Source organism: Podarcis bocagei (assembly GCF_964188305.1).
Source record: "Podarcis bocagei genome assembly, chromosome: 8".
Classification (NCBI taxonomy): Eukaryota; Metazoa; Chordata; class Lepidosauria; order Squamata; family Lacertidae; genus Podarcis; species Podarcis bocagei.
In genome coordinates this window covers 8,429,468-8,447,519 of record NC_138133.1, presented here as the reverse complement: position 1 = coordinate 8,447,519, position 18,052 = coordinate 8,429,468, and the positions used below count along the sequence as shown (strand labels likewise).

At 44.5% G+C, this 18,052-nt stretch overlaps 1 protein-coding gene across 1 annotated transcript in view; it reads left to right on the top strand.

The window, feature by feature from the left end:
• Positions 1-18,052, top strand: part of UBE2QL1 (ubiquitin conjugating enzyme E2 QL1) — a 35,484-nt gene extending 17,432 nt beyond the window's left edge. The window contains exon 2 of the mRNA XM_081206578.1: positions 16,658-18,052. Within this exon, the coding sequence (XP_081062704.1) occupies positions 16,658-16,789 (132 nt within the window). The 3' untranslated portion in view covers positions 16,790-18,052. The remainder of the gene's footprint in view (positions 1-16,657) is intronic.

Here is an 18,052-nt window from a genome sequence, read left to right as displayed (position 1 = left end):
GGCTCCAAGAGGTTTTCCTTCCGTCCCACCGCTTTCCCCAGGAAAATCCCGCTGTCTGCTGTTGAATCTGAACAAACGTCAGTCCGCAGAAAACCCAATTGATGTTTGTTCCGATTCAGAAGTAAACGGAAGTTGTGAATGAGCCTTTGCTTTGCCACATACATAAATAATGTAAGTTGAGAGTATTACAAATGGGAATTGTTAAAGTGGGGACAGGTTTTTTCTTTATATTGCTTACTAGGAGGCTGTATCATACAACCTTAAGGTTTTTGGAATTCATGGTTGTAATAAATCCATTGCTCTGCAATCAGCAAGACTTATTTGTGGGATGTGAAACACAGGAGCAGTCAATTACAACATTCCTAGAGTGTGCATGTTTAGACATGGGGAGGGATGTTTGTCCAGCCAACAGGTAAACTTCCTGCTTCCCTTTGGGCTGGGACAGACTTCCTCCACATGTGACTAGAGGTGGGTGTGGCCTCACCTGTGCAGGTAATGATAAAAGCACAGGGCAGGGGCAGCCATCCCTCTCCTGCCTCTCTGCAACATCTGCAACATCTGCAAGCAACATCTCTCCTGAGTGAAAGATGCCCTCTTGGCTCCCAGCCAAGAGAGGAGAAAGGGACTATCTTCTTATAAGATAGAATCCAAATGTATATTACTTCACTAAGCTTAAGTCTGCCTTCTGGGATCTGATTGTGAACAGAATGTGAGTAAACTCTTTTTATACTTTTGTAAAGGACTGTGTCGTGTCTTCTATTTTAAGAGGGGGAAAGGGGAAATTACCAGAGTGATTATTATAGAGGCTTAAGCGAGCCTGAGCAAACGCTGCCGTTGCAAACTTAAAATAAAGGGGAATGTTTTCCTCTGCTGATATTTTGGGAACTTATTAACACAAATTGGATAAGGATATAATCACACAATATATCCTCTCCTGCATCCCTGAACATTCCCACATTATTTACATCACAAGCATGTATCCAGAGACCCCAGTTCTCGCGTTCTGAATGTGCTCTGTCCTTAAGTTACGATTCAGTAGCTCCCCTGTTGATTGTTGCTCTCCTCATGTGAAACTGGTTGGGCTGTGGGCTGTTGCTGGGTTTCCTCAGTCAGAAAACCATCACTAAGCTGGTGCTTTGAAGCTGACTCTTGAAACATGTTCTTCCCATTGTATCTGTGCCTTTCTCGCCTTTTTTTGTGGTAGCTTAGAAAAAGCAAATTCCGTGTTAGGGAGCATCGGGGAAGGGATTAAAAATAAAACTGCCAGTATAATAATACCATTATACAAGTCTGTGGTGCTATCACATTTGGAATGCTTTGCACAGTTCTGGTCACTGTGGGTAAAGGGATATTGTAGAAATAGGGGGGGGAAGCTTGAGAAAAAGGAAGCAAAAATTATAATTAAGGAGATGGAGCAGCTCACCTATGTATTTCTTTTAAATGGCTGGTTCACTTCCTCGCAGGACAAACTGTTGTGTTTGCTTTTACTTAATTCGTGGGTTGAACAAGACCTTAAGTCTGTGAAATTTCCGTTCTGAGTTTTGAATCGCTTGATGGTTGTGTAAGAAGCTGATTGATAGAAAATCAATGTGCTGTTTCACATTGCAAAAGATGCTGCACTTTTTCCAGAATTATAACCTAGCTAGTGTCAAAGAGACGACATGCTGCATTTTCAGATTATTATATCCCCAGGTGCACTTGCATCACACTCAATTATGTGAGCAAAGTGGGATTTACTTCTGAGTAAAGGTGAATAGAATTAGGCTGAATATACAGGATTATATCCCTCAATAAAGTCAGGAGGATGTAGCCACATTACTAGGTAAAAACAGTAATGTTGCTTTAAGGGTACTGGGAACTGTAGCTCTGTGAGGGTGAAACCACAGTTCCCAAGATTCTTGGGAGGAGTGCTGTAGTGCATGGTGTGTATAGAGCAGGCACGTCCAACAGGTAGGTCGTGATCTACCAGTAGATCACTGGACATCTGTGGTAGATCACTGGTAAATCACTGGCTCCCCCCCAAAGATGCTCAACAAATTTGGCTCCCCTAAAAAAATCTCAATAACTGTGCCCTGCACCCCTAAAAATGGGACTTTCCTTCATTAAAAAAAGCTCAGCAACTTTGACCTGAAACCCTCCCAAAAAGGGGTAGACACTGCCAGTTTTTAACTCTGTGAGTAGATCGCAGTCTCTTAGAAGTTGCTCCCCCCCCCCCCCGGTACAGAGCACAGAAAGGAAAACAAGACCAAAATAACTTGGTAGGACAAAATTTGTCTCTTGGCTTGTGCCTCTCAGGCAAGGGCAACACATGCATTGGCAAGGTGAAGCCATTTGCTTTAGGCAGTGAATCTGACCCCCGCCCCCAATGTTGCACTGATGCCAGCACTTCATTCATGCCGCCAGCCTTGCCACTGCAGCCGCCTTGTGGCAGCCACAGGTGCAGCCACAGGTGAGGGTACCGTTACGGCCATGGGTCTGGCAGCAGCACAGTTGCATCGGTGGAGGCAGTGGGGTGAGGACCCAGATCTGCAGGGGGAGGTGGCATCGGGGCACCTTACCTACGGCGCCAAAAAATCTTGGGCCACTCCTGCTCTCAGGACTAATTCCAAGAGGTGGGTGCACTTGTTCAGTGCCAGATTCAGAAACGTGGAAGTAATCTTGCTGTGTAGCTTTGATCCCAGAAGATCCCACTTATACTCTGCCTGCTAGGGCTTGGTTTGACAAGATTTTGGAACTGCTTGTTATAGATAGGTATCAACACAGATAAGCATTTCTGTTCACCCAAATTTTAATTTTGATTTCCTAGCAAATGTGTTCCCATTTATTACCTGTGTAGGCTTAAAGGAGGGAAAAAAGATGGAGATGACCAGCAATTTTGAGCTGTTTATTCTTTGATGATGATGATAGTAGTGGTGCGAAATAACGTCAATATAATAATGAATTCATTCACGTTCAATAGTCATTTGTAAAAGTTATGGAGTTAGTGGGCACATTATAAATTGCAAAGAAGAACCTCTCTAAGTTGCATCTGAACTTCTCTTCGCCCTGGTAAGCCTGGGAAATGGACGTAGGCAGAATTATCTTAGTTGTTAGTGAACTTGTAAAAAAATAATCGTAGAGTTGGAGATAGTGAAAGAAATGCAACAACAGTAGCTGCCTATTGGGGACACAGGTGGCGCTGTGGTCTAAAACACTGAGCCTCTTGGGCTTGCCGATCAGAAGGTCAGAGGTTCGAATCCCCGTGACAGGGTGAGCTCCCATTGCTCAGTCCCAGCTCCTGTCAACCTAGCATTTCAAAAGCACACCAGTGCAAGTAGATAAATAGGTACCACTCCAGCGGGAAGGTAAATGGCGTTTCCATGCGCTGCTCTGGTTTTGGTGTTCCGTTGCACCAGAAGTGGCTTAGTCATGCTGGCCACATGACCCGGGAAAACTGTCTGCAGACAAACGCTGGCTCCCTCGGCCTGTAAAGCAAGATGAGCGCCCAGAGTTGTCTGCGACTGGACCTAACTGTCAGGGGTCCTTTACCTTTAGCTGCCTATTGATTATGTCATGGAAGTCCAGCCCTGGAGTTATGAGAGCATGAACAGCAAAAAGGAAACAGGGCTGAAGAGAAAGGAGAATGGGGTTGAACAGTTAAAGAAACAAGTGGGGCAATTGATCAAGACCATGAGTTGGAGTGACCAGGTGAGACCTTGGCAAGTATGAGAGCTTTCTTCTCCCCACCCTGCTAAAATGCACTGCCCTTCATAAACTCACTTTTATCTGCAATCCACGTTTAGCTGATTTCAGTTCCCTGCTATGGGCAGATACTGAATAAAGCTGCAAAAATACTCAAAAGAGATTGACTGACCTTTTTAAAATAAAACTAGTGCTGCAATCCTAAGCACATTTAACAAGGGAGCAAGAGCTCTGTAGGGTTTGTTTCCAGAATAAACCCAGTTAGGACTGCTGTGAATTTATATGTGCTGGAATATGGTGCTGCTGTTTCCCTAAGTGATGAGCTGCTTCAAGAGCAATGCTTGGCTTCTTTTGGAAGATCACCCAAACTAGTGGCATGTTTGTAACACATCTGGTTTTTTTACATACATAGACAAACTTGAATATAGGTGGAGGCAAACAGCATAGGCCAACTTTAGGCAGAGAGTTATATCCATTATCCCTAGAAAGAGGGGGATTTGTGACCCTAAAGATTCCTTCCATTCTTCAACTCAGCCCCAAATACTTCAGTCTGTCTGCTTCAATTTGGGTCCCTCTGGGAGAGCAGAAGATTTATCACCTCCTGAAGATTCAGATGGGTTTCACATTCAGGGCCGTCTTCATCCAGGGGTGCGGGGCACCCAGGCGCCGAATTCTGAGGGGCGCTAAATGTATACCTACTGTATACCGGTCCCTCTTGATTGGCGGCAGTGAAAAGCAATGGAGCAAAAGTCCCCTTCCTCCGTTGCTCTGTTACTCCGTAGCGACAAGCCAGGAAACAAAAGCAGTTTTATCCATTGTGTCGTTGTTAGAGGTGAGCGATCTCCCCCCCCAAAAAAGGTCAACAACTTTGGCTTCCCCCCTCCCAAAAAAGCTCAATAAAAGTTAATTTGCGGGTGGCTAAACTAAATTTAGATGGGATGCGGGTGGCGCTGTGGGTTAAACCACAGAGCCTAGGACTTGCCGATCAGAAGGTCGGCGGTTTGAATCCCCATGACGGGTTGAGCTCCCATTGTTCGGTCCCTGCTCCTGCCAACCTAGCAGTTCGAAAGAACGTCAAAGTGCAAGTAGATAAATAGGTACCGCTCCGGTGGGAAGGTAAATGGTATTTCCGTGCACTGCTCTGGTTTGCCAGAAGCGGCTTAGTCATGCTGGCCACATGACCCGGAAGCTGTCTGTGGACAAACGCCGGCTCCATCAGCCAATAAAGCAAGATGAGCGCCGCAACCCCAGAGTCGATCACGACTGGACCTAATGGTCAGGGGTCCCTTTACCTTTAAACTAAATTTGGGGGCACTGGGCGGATCTTTGCACCCCAGCGGTGCATATGCTAAAGACAGTCCTGTTCACATTCCACACCATTCTCCAATATAGCAGGGCTGGATGGGGAACGTGTGGTTCTCAAGATGTTGGACTCCCACCAGTTCCAGCCAGCATGGCCAGTGGTCAGGGATTATGGGGATTGCATGGGAGGTTCCCCAATCCTTCCCTAAAGAGCCATTCATTGAACATCTTGGGTCATTAGCAAACAATTTGATCCATAGCAGATATAGAAAACAGAGACATACTTGGCCAGCATTCATAACAGTAGGCTTAAAAGATGAATCCCCAAGAAGCAAATGTTATTCTATAGAATGAAGTCGGACTAGGAAAAATAGGGAAATTTGGTACAGTGGTGCCTCGCAAGACAAAATTAATTCGTCCCACGAATTTTTTCGTCTAGCGAATTTTTCGTCTTGCGAAGCACGGTTTCCCATAGGAATGCATTGAAAATCAATTAATGCGTTCCTATTGTCAAAAAAAGTCCAAACAAAGCCAAATTTGGTACAACAAGAGTTTATTAAGTGCTCTTTAAAGTCACACATACTGTAAAGAGCATTTCAAAATTCAAACCCAGAATTTTTTTTTAAAAAACAGCAGAGTGGCCCAATGGTCACAGAAAATCATAAAAATGTAGAAAAAAACACACAAGCTTCCAGATTCTTGCAAACCCCTTCTCAACACCAAGACCTTGAATTCCAAACACCCCAACCCAAAATCCAGACCCCCCAAAAAAAGTTTTAAAAGCTTAACTTACCAAATGGCTGCAAAAGAAGTTTTGGAAAAGCTTCAAAAATCACCAAAGTCTTTAAAAACCTCAAAAAAGGCTACTATGTACACTGCGTTCTATGAGTTGCTCCTCGAAGTCAAGTCGCAACTGTATTAACGGTGTTAAGAAAAAGGAAACAAACTTGCAAGACGTTTTCATCTTGCGAAGCAAGCCCATAGGGAAATTCGTCTTGCGAAGCAGCTCAAAAACGGAAAACCCTTTCGTCTAGCGAGTTTTCCGTCTTGCGAGGCATTCGTCTTGCGGGGCACCACTGTATTTTATTTCTAGCTTCATTTGTCTTTTTCTTTTATGTGAAATTTATTTCATTGTTTATTTTCCCCGCATGTTTATAAATTGCTTAATAACAGAACAGTCTCCAAGTGTTTGCTGTTAACTGTGAAATGTATGCAGAAAATCCCATTCATATTCTCCGACATAAATTATATAATGCAAAATCCACTTTGCAGATTTCACAGATATAAAATTTAATAGACTCAAACTTCTGCGAAGAAGATCCTACTTCCTTGGTTGCTCAGCTGGATGCAAAATACTATCTTCTCCTATCAGCAGGGTGCAAACAAACCACTATATTTTTCCAATGGCTCAGTTGGGCACAAACAAATTCTATCATCCAGTAGCCCTGGACGCCAGAAGCAAACAACTTACATAAAGTGTGAAGGAAGGGAGGAAACCAGCACATTAAAGAAGGCTAGGATAAAGTCTTTGCAGTCCAGAGAATTCCTTCTGCACTGTGGAACAGTCTGTTGTGCATATGCAAGACGGATGTGCAAGAACTTCGCAAGAGGAAAAGCAGGTTGCGTCCAGAGAATCTGTACCGTGTAAAGACGCTTGCTTCACACAGCTAATAGTGGACATGATTTGTGAAAGGGTTTGCAGATCCATTTTTCTCCCCATTCATTCCTTCATTTCTCCCTTGATTGTTATCTAGTCAAAGAGTGAGCTTTGTTGCTGTTTAGTCATGTCCGACTCTTCGTGACCCCATGGACCAGAGCACGCCAGGCACTCCTGTCTTCCACTGCCTCCCGCAGTTTGGTCAAACTCATGTTTGTAGCTTCGAGAACACTGTCCAACCATCTCGTCCTCTGTTGTCCCCTTCTCCTTGTGCCCTCCATCTTTTCCAACATCAGGGTCTTCTCCAGGGAGTCTTCTCTTCCCATGAGGTGGCCAAAATATTGGAGCCTCAGCTTGAGGATCTGTCCTTCCAGTGAGCACTCAGGGCTGATTTCCTTCAGAATGGATAGGTTTGATCTTCTTGCAGTCCATGGGACTCTCAAGAGTCTCCTCCAGCAGCATAATTCAAAAGCATCAATTCTTCGGCCATCAGCCTTCTTTATGGTCCAGCTCTCACTTCCATACATCACTACTGGGAAAACCATAGCTTTAACTATACGGACCTTTGTTGGCAGGTGATGTTTCTCCTTTTTAAGATGCTGTCTAGGCTTGCCATCGCCTTTCTCCCAAGGAGCAGGCATCTTTTAATTTCGTGGCTGCTGTCACCATCTGCAGTGATCATGGAGCCCAAGAAACCAAAATCTCTCACTGCCTCCATTTCTTCCCCTTCTATTTGCCAGGAGGTGATGGGACCAGTGGCCATGATCTTCGTTTTTTTGATGTTGAGCTTCAGACCATATTTTGCGCTCTCCTCTTTCACCCTCATTAAAAGGTTCTTTAATTCCTCCTCACTTTCTGCCATCAAGGTTGTGTCATCTTCATATCTGAGGTTGTTGATATTTCTTCCGGTGATCTTAATTCCAGCTTGGGATTCATCCAGCCCAGTCTTTCACATGATGAATTCTGCATATAAGTTAAATAAGCAGGGAGACAACATACAGCCTTGTGGTACTCCTTTCCCAATTTTGAACCAATCAGTTGTTCCATATCCAGTTCTAACTGTAGCTTCTTGACCCACATAGAGATTTCTCAGGAGACAGATGAGGTGATCAGGCACTCCCATTTCTTTAAGAACTTGCCATAGTTTGCTGTGGTCGACACAGTCAAAGGATTTTGCATAGTCAGTGAAGCAGAAGTAGATAATCACGCAGCTAATAGTGGACATGATTTGTGAAAGGGTTTGCACATCCAGTTTTCTCCCCATTCATTGCTCCCTTGATTGTTATCTAGTCAGAGACTGGGCTTACTTTAAACAGATTCCAGAGGAAAGGTTTGGTCTGTCTTTTTAAATGGGGGAGCATTCAAACATGCAACCCACACGTTCCCACTGAAGCAGTGCAGTCCAAGAACTTCTTTGCCACATGACTCTTCTGATTGTGGAAACTGAGTCCTGTATACCTGAAGGAGCGTCTCCACCCCCATCGTTCTGCCCGGACACTGAGATCCAGCGCTGAGGGCCATCTGGCGGTTCCCTCCCTGCGAGAAGTGAGGCTACAGGGAACCAGACAGAGGGCCTTCTCGGTAGTGGCGCCCGCCCTGTGGAACGCCCTCCCTTCAGATGTCAAAGAGATAAACAACTACCTGACATTCAGAAGACATCTTAAGGCAGCCCTGCTCAGGGAAGTTTTTAATGTGTAACGCTGTACTGTTTTTAACACTTGATTGGGAGCCGCCCAGAGTGGCTGGGGAAACTCAGCCAGATGGGCGGGGTATAAATAATAAATTATTATTATTATTATTATTATTATTATTATTATTATTATTATTATTATTATTATTATTATTATTATTGGACCTGACTTGCCCACTAATTCCTACCAGCAAAGTACCTGTCCAAGTCCTGATTTGCTATTTGGCTTGATTTAATTGCATTTTAGGTGCCGAAGATAGGAAGGAAGAATAGGAACACTTTTAGTTATTTTCGTTTCCTAAAAAAAGTTTTCACCCACCTTTTTTAAAGCAAAAAAACAAACAAAAAAACCCAGTTGCTAATGTGTTGTTTTCCGATCTGTGTAATCAGGGGTGGTTTATTGTCTGTTTAAATGGCAACAATGCCAACTTACCAGCAGGCACCGCAGATTTCTTAATTCCGCCTCTGACCTCAAGCTTCAAAACAAAATTTTCCCGTTGCCAGTTTCCGTGTTTATCTATTAAACGACAGACGTGGTTTTGACAAAGCCAGAGTAAACCCTAGTAAGCCGTCGCTCCATTGTAACTATTTCCCAGCAAATAACGCGGTGGAGAAAATGGAATGTATTTCAGAGATGTGCTTAGTATTGGTCTTGCTCTTGTTAGAGCGCTGGTTATTAATATATCGGCGTACAACAGCAGCCAGGGACCTGTTATTTGCTTAACGGAAAGCATACGAAACGTAAGGGAAGTTATTGTGATGGTCAGATTAGCAGCCGGGAGCAAACTACGTGTGATTCATCCGTCACATCTGGCGTTCATCCGTCTGCCCCAACCATGTTAAAACATGGGGTTTCTTCTTTGTGAATCTCTGCGTGTGGGGATGAATGCCTTTTCTATTCCTTGCTACTGCAGGGACAAGAGGGTTGGAGTGATGCAGCTCAAGACACAAGGCACAGTATAATAATAATAATAATAATAATAATAATAGTAATAATAATAATAATAATAATAATAATAATAATAATAATAAATTTATTATTTATACCCCGCCCATCTGGCTGGGTTTCCCCAGCCACTCTGGGCGGCTTCCAAAAGAATATTATAATACTTAAACAGGGCTGCCTTCAGATGTCTTCTAAAAGTCTGGTAGTTGTTGTTCTCTTTGACATCTGGTGGGAGGGCGTTCCACAGGGAGGGCGCCACTACCGAGAAGGCCCACTGCCTGGTTCCCTGTAACTTGGCTTCTCGCAGTGAGGGAACTGCCAGAAGGCCCTCGGTGCTGGACCTCAGTGTCCGGGTAGAACGATGGGGGTGGAGACGCTCCTTCAGATATACTGGACCGAGGCTGTTTAGGGCTTTAAAGGTCAGCACCAACACTTTGTTTTTTTTTTATAATAATTTTTATTGGGTTTTCACATTTTTTATAGACACAAACAAAACACATAAAACCAAAACAAACATAAAAGACAACAAACATGAATAGTTCCAGAAAATCTTATTTTCTAACCCTAATCCTTGACTTCCCCCCACCCCCTCCCTTGCATCCCTATTCCCAAGTTTATGTCAGCAAATTGGCATTTCTTCCGTCTTAAAATTAGTCCTTTTATAAGAACAAAAATAAATTTTCCCTAAGTTGGACCCCGATTCTCTTCCCTCGATTTCTCATTTTTTCTTAAATAATTTCCTTATTACTAAACCCCCTGATCTTGCGTGTTGTTTAAATTTATACTTCCCTCCCTCCCATCCCCGCTTTGCGTCCTTTCCCAAAATATGTCCAAAGTAACAGTTTTTAGCCTGGATTCCGCACATCCGAGGCTCTCAAATCTATTTCAGTCCCTCTCCGCCGGTTTTGTTGGTAGTCCTCTTTGTCTGTCATCGGGTCTCGAAAGATTCCCTTAGCAATCAATCCAATCAGTCCATAGTCTCTTCCCATATTTAGAAGCAACTGCTGAAGAATTTCCACAAGGCCTGAGTCTTGGTGATAGTCAGAGTCAAAGTCTATGTGGAGGCCCCAATTGTACTTCTTTATTTCGAGTTCCTGAATTCCATAAGCTCCCAGGGCCTCCACTTTCGTCTTCTGTATCTTTTGTAGGCTTAAAATGAATTTCATCCAATAATCTCCTTGCTTGTGTTCTCCAGATATCGGCTTCTGGTTTGTGTTTTCCCAGATAACTTGTTCTCTTTCTTGTTTTGTCTTCTCCTCTTCTTTGTTTATTATTTCAAATTCAGCTGTGGGTTCTTTCTCATTCAGGTCCTCATTACATTCAGCAGAACTACTTGTTTCCAAATCCAAGGCCGTCAATTGTTTACTCATAGCTGTAGTCTGCTCCTGTAAGGTTCCCACCAGTGAAAACATCCTTTCGATTTCTCTCAGTATCTTTCCACCCACAGCCATTGTAATTCCACAGAATTCCCCCTAGAGGGAATCTGGTTACTGGATGGTCTTTTCTCCAACAATCCTCTGTCCTGTTATTGTTTCTTTGTTTCCCAAAATTTTAGTTCAATTGTAACACCTTTTTATCCAGAGAGGTTTTAAGTAGCAATTTTTTACTGTTAACAGTCCATTTGACAGCTTTGACAGCTGTCAAATTCTGCTCCTCTATACAGGCTCCAAAGCAGGTCGCTCCCGGGCTCGGGAGGGAGGGTTGTTTGCCACAAAACAGAAACTCTTCCAACACTCCACTCTCCTGCTTAAATTTGCTTTTCCAAATCTTGGAAGTTACTGTCTTTATTAAAACTCACCCTTTACAGGGTAGGCACTCCAGCTTAGCTCTTATATCTTTGCTCTGGATCGTCTGCAAGGGGGGGGATGGGGACTTCCTTTTGGCACACCCCCCGGTCGTCTCAAATTCAAAGGGTAAAAGTTTTTAAAGATCAGTTCCAAATTACTCACGGGTTCCTTTTTCATTCCAAATTTCAAGGAAGGAAGTCAGCGCTCTCCAGTTATGGCTCGCGGCTTCGCTCAGCGGCGGTAGCGATCGACTCTCAGTGCCGCGCCGTCCCCCGTATCCCCTCCGTAGCCTTTAAAAAGGCTCATTGCGAATCAGGGGGGGCGCTTAAGGCACCCGCCGAGTCTTCAGTCCGCAGGCTTCCGCGCCTGCGGTTTTTAAGGGTCCCCGTGTCGCCGGCACGGCAAAGACCCATCCACCGCTGAGCCGATTCCCTCCGGAGCTCGGAGGGAATCCGCCATTTCCAGATCGCGCCAACCCGGAAGTCCAGCACCAACACTTTGAATTGTGCTCGGAAACGTACTGGGAGCCAATGTAGGTCTTTCAAGACTGGTGTTATATGGTATCGGCGGCCGCTCCCAGTCACCAGTCTAGCTGCTGCATTCTGGATTAGTTGTAGTTTCCGGGTCACCTTCAAAGGTAGCCCCACGTAGAGCGCATTGCAGTAGGCCGGATTGAGAAGGCGATTGGGCCACATCCAGCCCCCGGGCCTTAGTTTGCCTAAAGGTAAAGGGACCCCTGACCATTAGGTCCAGTCGTGGCCAACTCTGGGGTTGTGGCGCTCATCTCACTTTATTGGCCGAGGGAGCCGGTGTACAGCTTCCGGGTCATGTGGCCAGCATGACTAAGCCGCTTCTGGCGAACCAGAGCAGTGCACGGAAACGCCGTTTACCTTCCCGCCGGAGCGGTACCTATTTATCTACTTGCACTTTGACGTGCTTTCGAACTGCTAGGTTGGCAGGAGCAGGGACTGAGCAACAGGAGCTCACCCCGTTGCAGGGATTCGAACCGCCGACCTTCTGATCAGCAAGTCCTAAGCTCTGTGGTTTAACCCACAGCGCCACCCGCATCCCACATACATACATGCATAATTTTGTCCACCTGCCACCTTTCCACAGTTCAAACCATGTTCAAACACAGAGAAAACAGATAACTGCAACATAAACAAAACATTAAAAAATGCACAACCAAACTGAACCATTTCCACATAAATTGCACAATCGAAAATAAAGATGAAAAAACAAAAGCAACAAACTTCCCCTGAAAAACAGCACACCAGTATAGTCGATTGAGCTTGCACATCACAGTGGAGGCAGTTAGGACTGCCCTTAGTTTGCCTGTTGAGGCAAAGGAGATGCAAAGGACAAAAGCCTCTTCAGGCATATCTCCAAATGTGGGCAGCCTTTTACATTACGTCTCCCATTTAGCGGAGGATAAAAAATATTTTTTTAAAAAAAAACCCCTATATGCCTGCAGGGGGATGGAATGGTGAATTCACTGAGTTCTTTTCTAATGTCCAAAATTCTCCCCTGCCAGAATGAGAGCTTTTGGGCTGCTACTGCTGTTATTATTTTTTAATGTTCGCATCGCAGCATCTTACATTTGACTATTTTCAAGCCCAAAGCTTGAGTAAGGCAGCGCAATAATTGAAGATGCCTCCTTTCCCCTTGAACTGGGATCCACCTTCAAGTGAGGAGAGGGCAAAAGAGGTGATTGTCTTCTAACACTTTCACCCCCCCCCCCGACTATAATAATAATTATTTGTTTCTTCCAGTAGCACCTTAAAGACCAACTAAGTTAGTTCTTGGTATGAGCTTTCGTGTGCATGCACACTTCTTCAGATACGTGCATGCAGAAGAAAGCTCATACCAAGAACTAACTTAGTTGGTCTTTAAGGTGCTACTGGAAGAAATTTTTTTATTTTGACTATGGCAGACCAACACGGCTACCTATCTACTACTGGAATTATTTGTTTATTTGTTTATACCCCGCCCATCTGGCTGAGTTTCCCCAGCCACTCTGGGCAGCTCCCAACAGAATAATAATAATAATAATAATAATAATAATAATAATAAAGCAATAAAACATCAGACATTGAAAAATTCCCTAAACAGGGCTGCCTTCAGATGTCTTCTAAAAGTCAAGTAGTTGTTTATTTCCTTGACATCTGATGGGAGGGCGTTCCACAGGGCAGGCGCCACTACCGAGAAGGCCCTCTGCCTGGTTCCCTGTAGCTTCTCGCAGGAGTTAGGTTAGGAAGGAAGTTGTGCCCCTCCATGGGCAGAACCAAGATACTGTATTTTTCGCTCCATAAGACGCACCTTTTTCTTCCTAAAAAGTAAGGGGAAATGTCTGTGCGTCTTATGGAGCGAATGCGTGGTCCCTGGAGCCAAATTGCCCAGGGGCGAAAATCAGATCATGCTCTCTTTTTTTTGAAAGAGGGAAGTAGGTGTTGAAACAAAGCCGCTAATGGGCAAGCAATTGGGGAGGGAGATAAGGGACACTAGCAATAAAGGAGGCTGCCTGGGAGGGGGGAGGTAAAGACAGCGAACTTGGAAGGAGAGGAGACAGGAAGACTAAAGCAATGAGGAGAGAAATTAGAAGAAAAGGAGGAGCAAAAAACTGCTCCAGCTAAGGAAAAGACACTAAGGCAAACAAGAGGGAAGGGAGTGTTGAAAGGAAGCAGCTGATCGCTAAGCGATCGGGAGGGAGATAAGGGAGATAAAGGAGGCTGCCTGGAAGGGGGGAGGTAAAAGCCCATGGATCCTCAGGATTTTTGCATTGGGTCACCCCAAATTCACCACAGATCACATAGCATGTCCATGGCTACAGCCTGCACCAAAAAAATCATGCACCCACTGTTTCCTGGGGCTGCAATGTGCAAAAACATGGTTACAAAGCACGGATCCACATGGATCCTCAGGATTTTTTGCATCAGGCTACCCCAAACTCACCGTAAAATCACATGTCTGTGGCCACAGCATGAACCACAAAAATCATACACCCACTGTTTCATTCAGAATATTTTTTTTTTTGTTTTCCTCTGAAAACTATGTGTGTCTTATGGTCAGGTGCGTCTTATGGAGCGAAAAATACGATCGGGTGGATGGGAGAGGGCAAAAGGAAATCAAGGATTACAGATGTGCAGGCCTAAGGAAAATTAGAGGAGGAGTTTAAACCGTTTTTTATTTTTTCAGTGGGGGGAAAACGGACTTGAGGGTTAAAAAAAATGAACTGTTTTCTCCTTTAGAGAAAATGCTTTTAAGACAGGATTTTAAAATTTTTGTTCAGCTGCACTTTACCCTGTCAAAATGGGGAAACTATTGACATGCTTAGCTCCTGCTCTGCGACTTCTCAAAGGCATTTGGTTCATCACTGTGGGAACAGGAAGCTGGATTTGAGGGGCCCAGGTCTGAGGCTGCAGGCGTTTCTCACATTTTTATAATTCATTTCATGATCTTGAAGTACTAAGTGTATGTCTAGAATTGGTAAGACAATAACTGTCACATATATTTCAATTTCCCCTAACATTTCTATTTCATTTCTCGTTACTGGGGGAGAATGGGACGAGGGAATTGTACATTCGTCAGGGCTTCAAAATCTTTAGCCAAATTTCACCTACATAGTTTGGAAATATATTGGAAGAATGAGGGTCTTCTGCAAAGTATTTCAGCCTGGAAGTAAAATGAGAAATGCCCCTTGTTTTTTGTTTATCAAGATAATAAAAAAATTATTCATTTGTGAGATAAAAAAAATGCTACTTTGTCTGCCTCTTCACAACAGGTGTGCTGAGTCTCTTAGGGCGACTTTACATACTACGTTTTAATTTGTGAGTGCTAATGTTTGTGTCGAAGAAAACACACAACTAAGCAATTTATGAATGGTGGCTTTGGTTTCATTTTCTGTGTGGGGATACTGATATATATGTATCCGATTCCTGATACGTAAACCTGGAATAATACACGTTTGCTGCTTCTCCCGTATTACATGGCACACTCTTTTTCTGATACTCATACTCAGGTTGCAATAAGTATATTATGTCATTGCCATGTTCTGTTATGCAAAGAGGGGGTCCTCTCTCTAGACCAGGCACCCCCAAACTCGGCCCTCCAGATGTTTTGGGACTACAACTCCCATCATCCCTAGCTAACCGGACCAGTGGTCAGGGGTGATGGGAACTGTAGTCCCAAAACAGCTGGAGGGCTGAGTTTGGGGATGCCTGCTGTAGACTTTTCTACAGCTTGACAACAAAAAAAGTCCTTGTTTTAGGAATATGGAAGGCTGCTTGAAGTCCTTCAAAGCTAAATCGGAGTCTGCATTTACAAGAATTGTTTTTTTTGTTTGTTTGTCAGAATTAACTATTTTTAGGGGCAAAATCCACTTTTTTTAAGGTTTGCATATTCTGCGCTTTAATGTGATGCTTCGCTCATCTATAACAATAGCAGTGGGTCAGGTCTTGGTTGATTATCCAAACCTGGCTTTGACCTCAAAGGTACATAAATACTTAGGAGCACAATAGCGCAGTTCAGGCATCAGGTACCCATAGGTACTGATTGTGTGAAGGGTCTGTCTGGAATGTGCCTGCCTATAGTCCCATTCCCTAGATGCTGGTGTGCACGCCAGCCATGCCCCCTAAGCAACAAGGGATGAAACTCAGCCTAGATGCATACAGATGTACCGTATTTTTTGCTCTATAGGACACACTTTTTCCGCTCCAAAAATTAAGGGGAAATGTGTGTGCGTCCTGTAGAGTGAATGCAGGCTGCGCGGCTAAGCCCAAAGCCAGAACAGGGAGACGGAGCGCTGCGATGCGCTCTGTCTCGCTCTTCTAGATTGGGGTTAGCTGCGCAAAGCCTCCTCAGGGCAGCGGGGTGAAGGCACCCCGCTGCCCTGCGGAGCCTCCAAAGGCTGTCCCCGACGCCTGAAGCCTTTGGAGTGCAGCGGGAACTCGCACTGCGCTCCAAAGGCTTCAGGGATCTTTGAGGCTGGCGCTGGGGGAAAGCAGTGCTTCCCCCTGCCAGCCCCAAAGAGCAGGTCAAAAGGAACCTGAAGCCTCCAGAGCCCAGAGGGAACTCCTGCAGCGCTCCAGAGGCTTCAGGTTGCCTTCACTGAAGCCTGGAGAGCGAGAGGGGTCAGTACGCACCAAACCCTCTCGCTCTCCAGGCTTCCAAGGTAGCTGCCTGAAGCCTCCAGAGCGCAGCGGGAACTCCTTGTTTTACAGGGGGAGAACAAGAAAAACAAATTTCCCTGTTCTCCCCCCTCCTTTGGTCCGGTGCTTCCTATAGAGCGAAAAATACGGTATGTGTCAGGACTACTTCCATGAAGACACGTACTCTGATCAATCTGGAATTGTCTCCTGTGCACATAAGAAACTTGTATCAGTCATGCCTTAGCTGGAGTTGTGGCCAACTCATGCATTGTCATCCAGGAAGGAAACTTGACCCACACATCTGTGAGAGCCCACGGATATGTTCTTACTGAAGAGGGCTGATGAATTCGTGTTGCTAGGAGGGATTTATTTAATGCTTGCATCTGCATTGGGGTACTGAACACACCTTTCTATCTCCCCCCCCCCACTTTGTTTTCTTTTACACAGGGACGCATCTGCAGAAAAGCCGGGAAATCAAAAAAGTCCTTCAGCCGCAAGGAAGCCGAAGCAACATTTAAGAGCTTGGTGAAGACCCATGAAAAATACGGGTGGGTGACCCCCCCTGTGTCCGATGGCTGATGCTACGTGCAACCCGCCCATCAGACGCTAAACAAAACAACACGACAACGATGAAGTACTCTTTGACATTTCCTCAATGCTGTACACCACATCCATCCTTTTTCTACTTCAGCTTCTGTTAGATATCATGAATGTCATGGAGACGTCCAAATTATTTATGAACAGATCTGTTTACAGAGGGAGGGAGGGGAAATGTTGTATAAGATTATATTTTGAAACTGGCGAATGATCGGTTGATCATTAACAAGTCACTTTAGCGCAGATGTTGAGATTGTATCACTTGCCCCCTTCCCCACCCCACCCTCTTCTTCCATCTGAGCCACACTTGTCGCCTGCTTCTCTCCCCCCCCCCCGCCCCCCCCCCATGGCACAGCAAAACCAACCGGGCGGTTCTGGAAATTCCATCCATCGTTGCTTAGTTCATTTCCATGTAAAACGAAGCAGTTAATATTTAAATAAGGAAGCAGTGCATTGCAGATCCATGTTTGCTGTGCTGTTTTTAATCTATGTTTTCAAGCAGGTCAACCTAACTTGAAGATGTGTTTTCTTTTCTGTGGAGCTGTGGTCTGCTGTGGCTAAATTTTAGACCTCATTTGTGCTCTGTAATATGACCTTTGGTTCATAAAAAAAAAGAAAAAAAGAAATTCTAACAAAGACAGACGCTCTAGTGTTAAAAACAAAAAAAGGAAAAGCACCCAGTTGGTCAAAATGTGCTAGCTATGGTGATATTGTGGTGTGCTGTTGTTCACCAATAAAAGCAATGTGATCATATGAAGGCTTTGACACCAGATGAACCCAAGTCAAGGGGCTGTGAGGAGCCAAATGGTTTTCCTCTTCCCAATAGGACAAGGTACTTTTGGAACAGTGTATTTAACTGTCCGCTTCTGCAACGATTGAACAAGAAAGTTAGACAAAATGCAGAAGAGTTAAGCTTAAGTGTATGGTATTAGGTCCGAAATGATGGTCCAAGTACAAAAGCAAAGTCCGATTTTTAAGACCTAAGGCATTCCTGTGACTATTTGTATGCCTGGATTTCCCTACCCACCCAACATAATAGATAAGTACTTTTGAGTCCCATGACAGAGAGAATCAGTTAACATATAAATGTGCAGCAGGGTCACTAAGAATTCACATTCCCTCTTCTATCAAACAAGTTTTTAAGACTTCATATAATGTTCCTAAGAATACAAAGGGTGAGTTTGAAATGTGGAACCCAAATGGAGAATTGTGTTGGACACATTCTAAATAAAATCAAGCAAACGA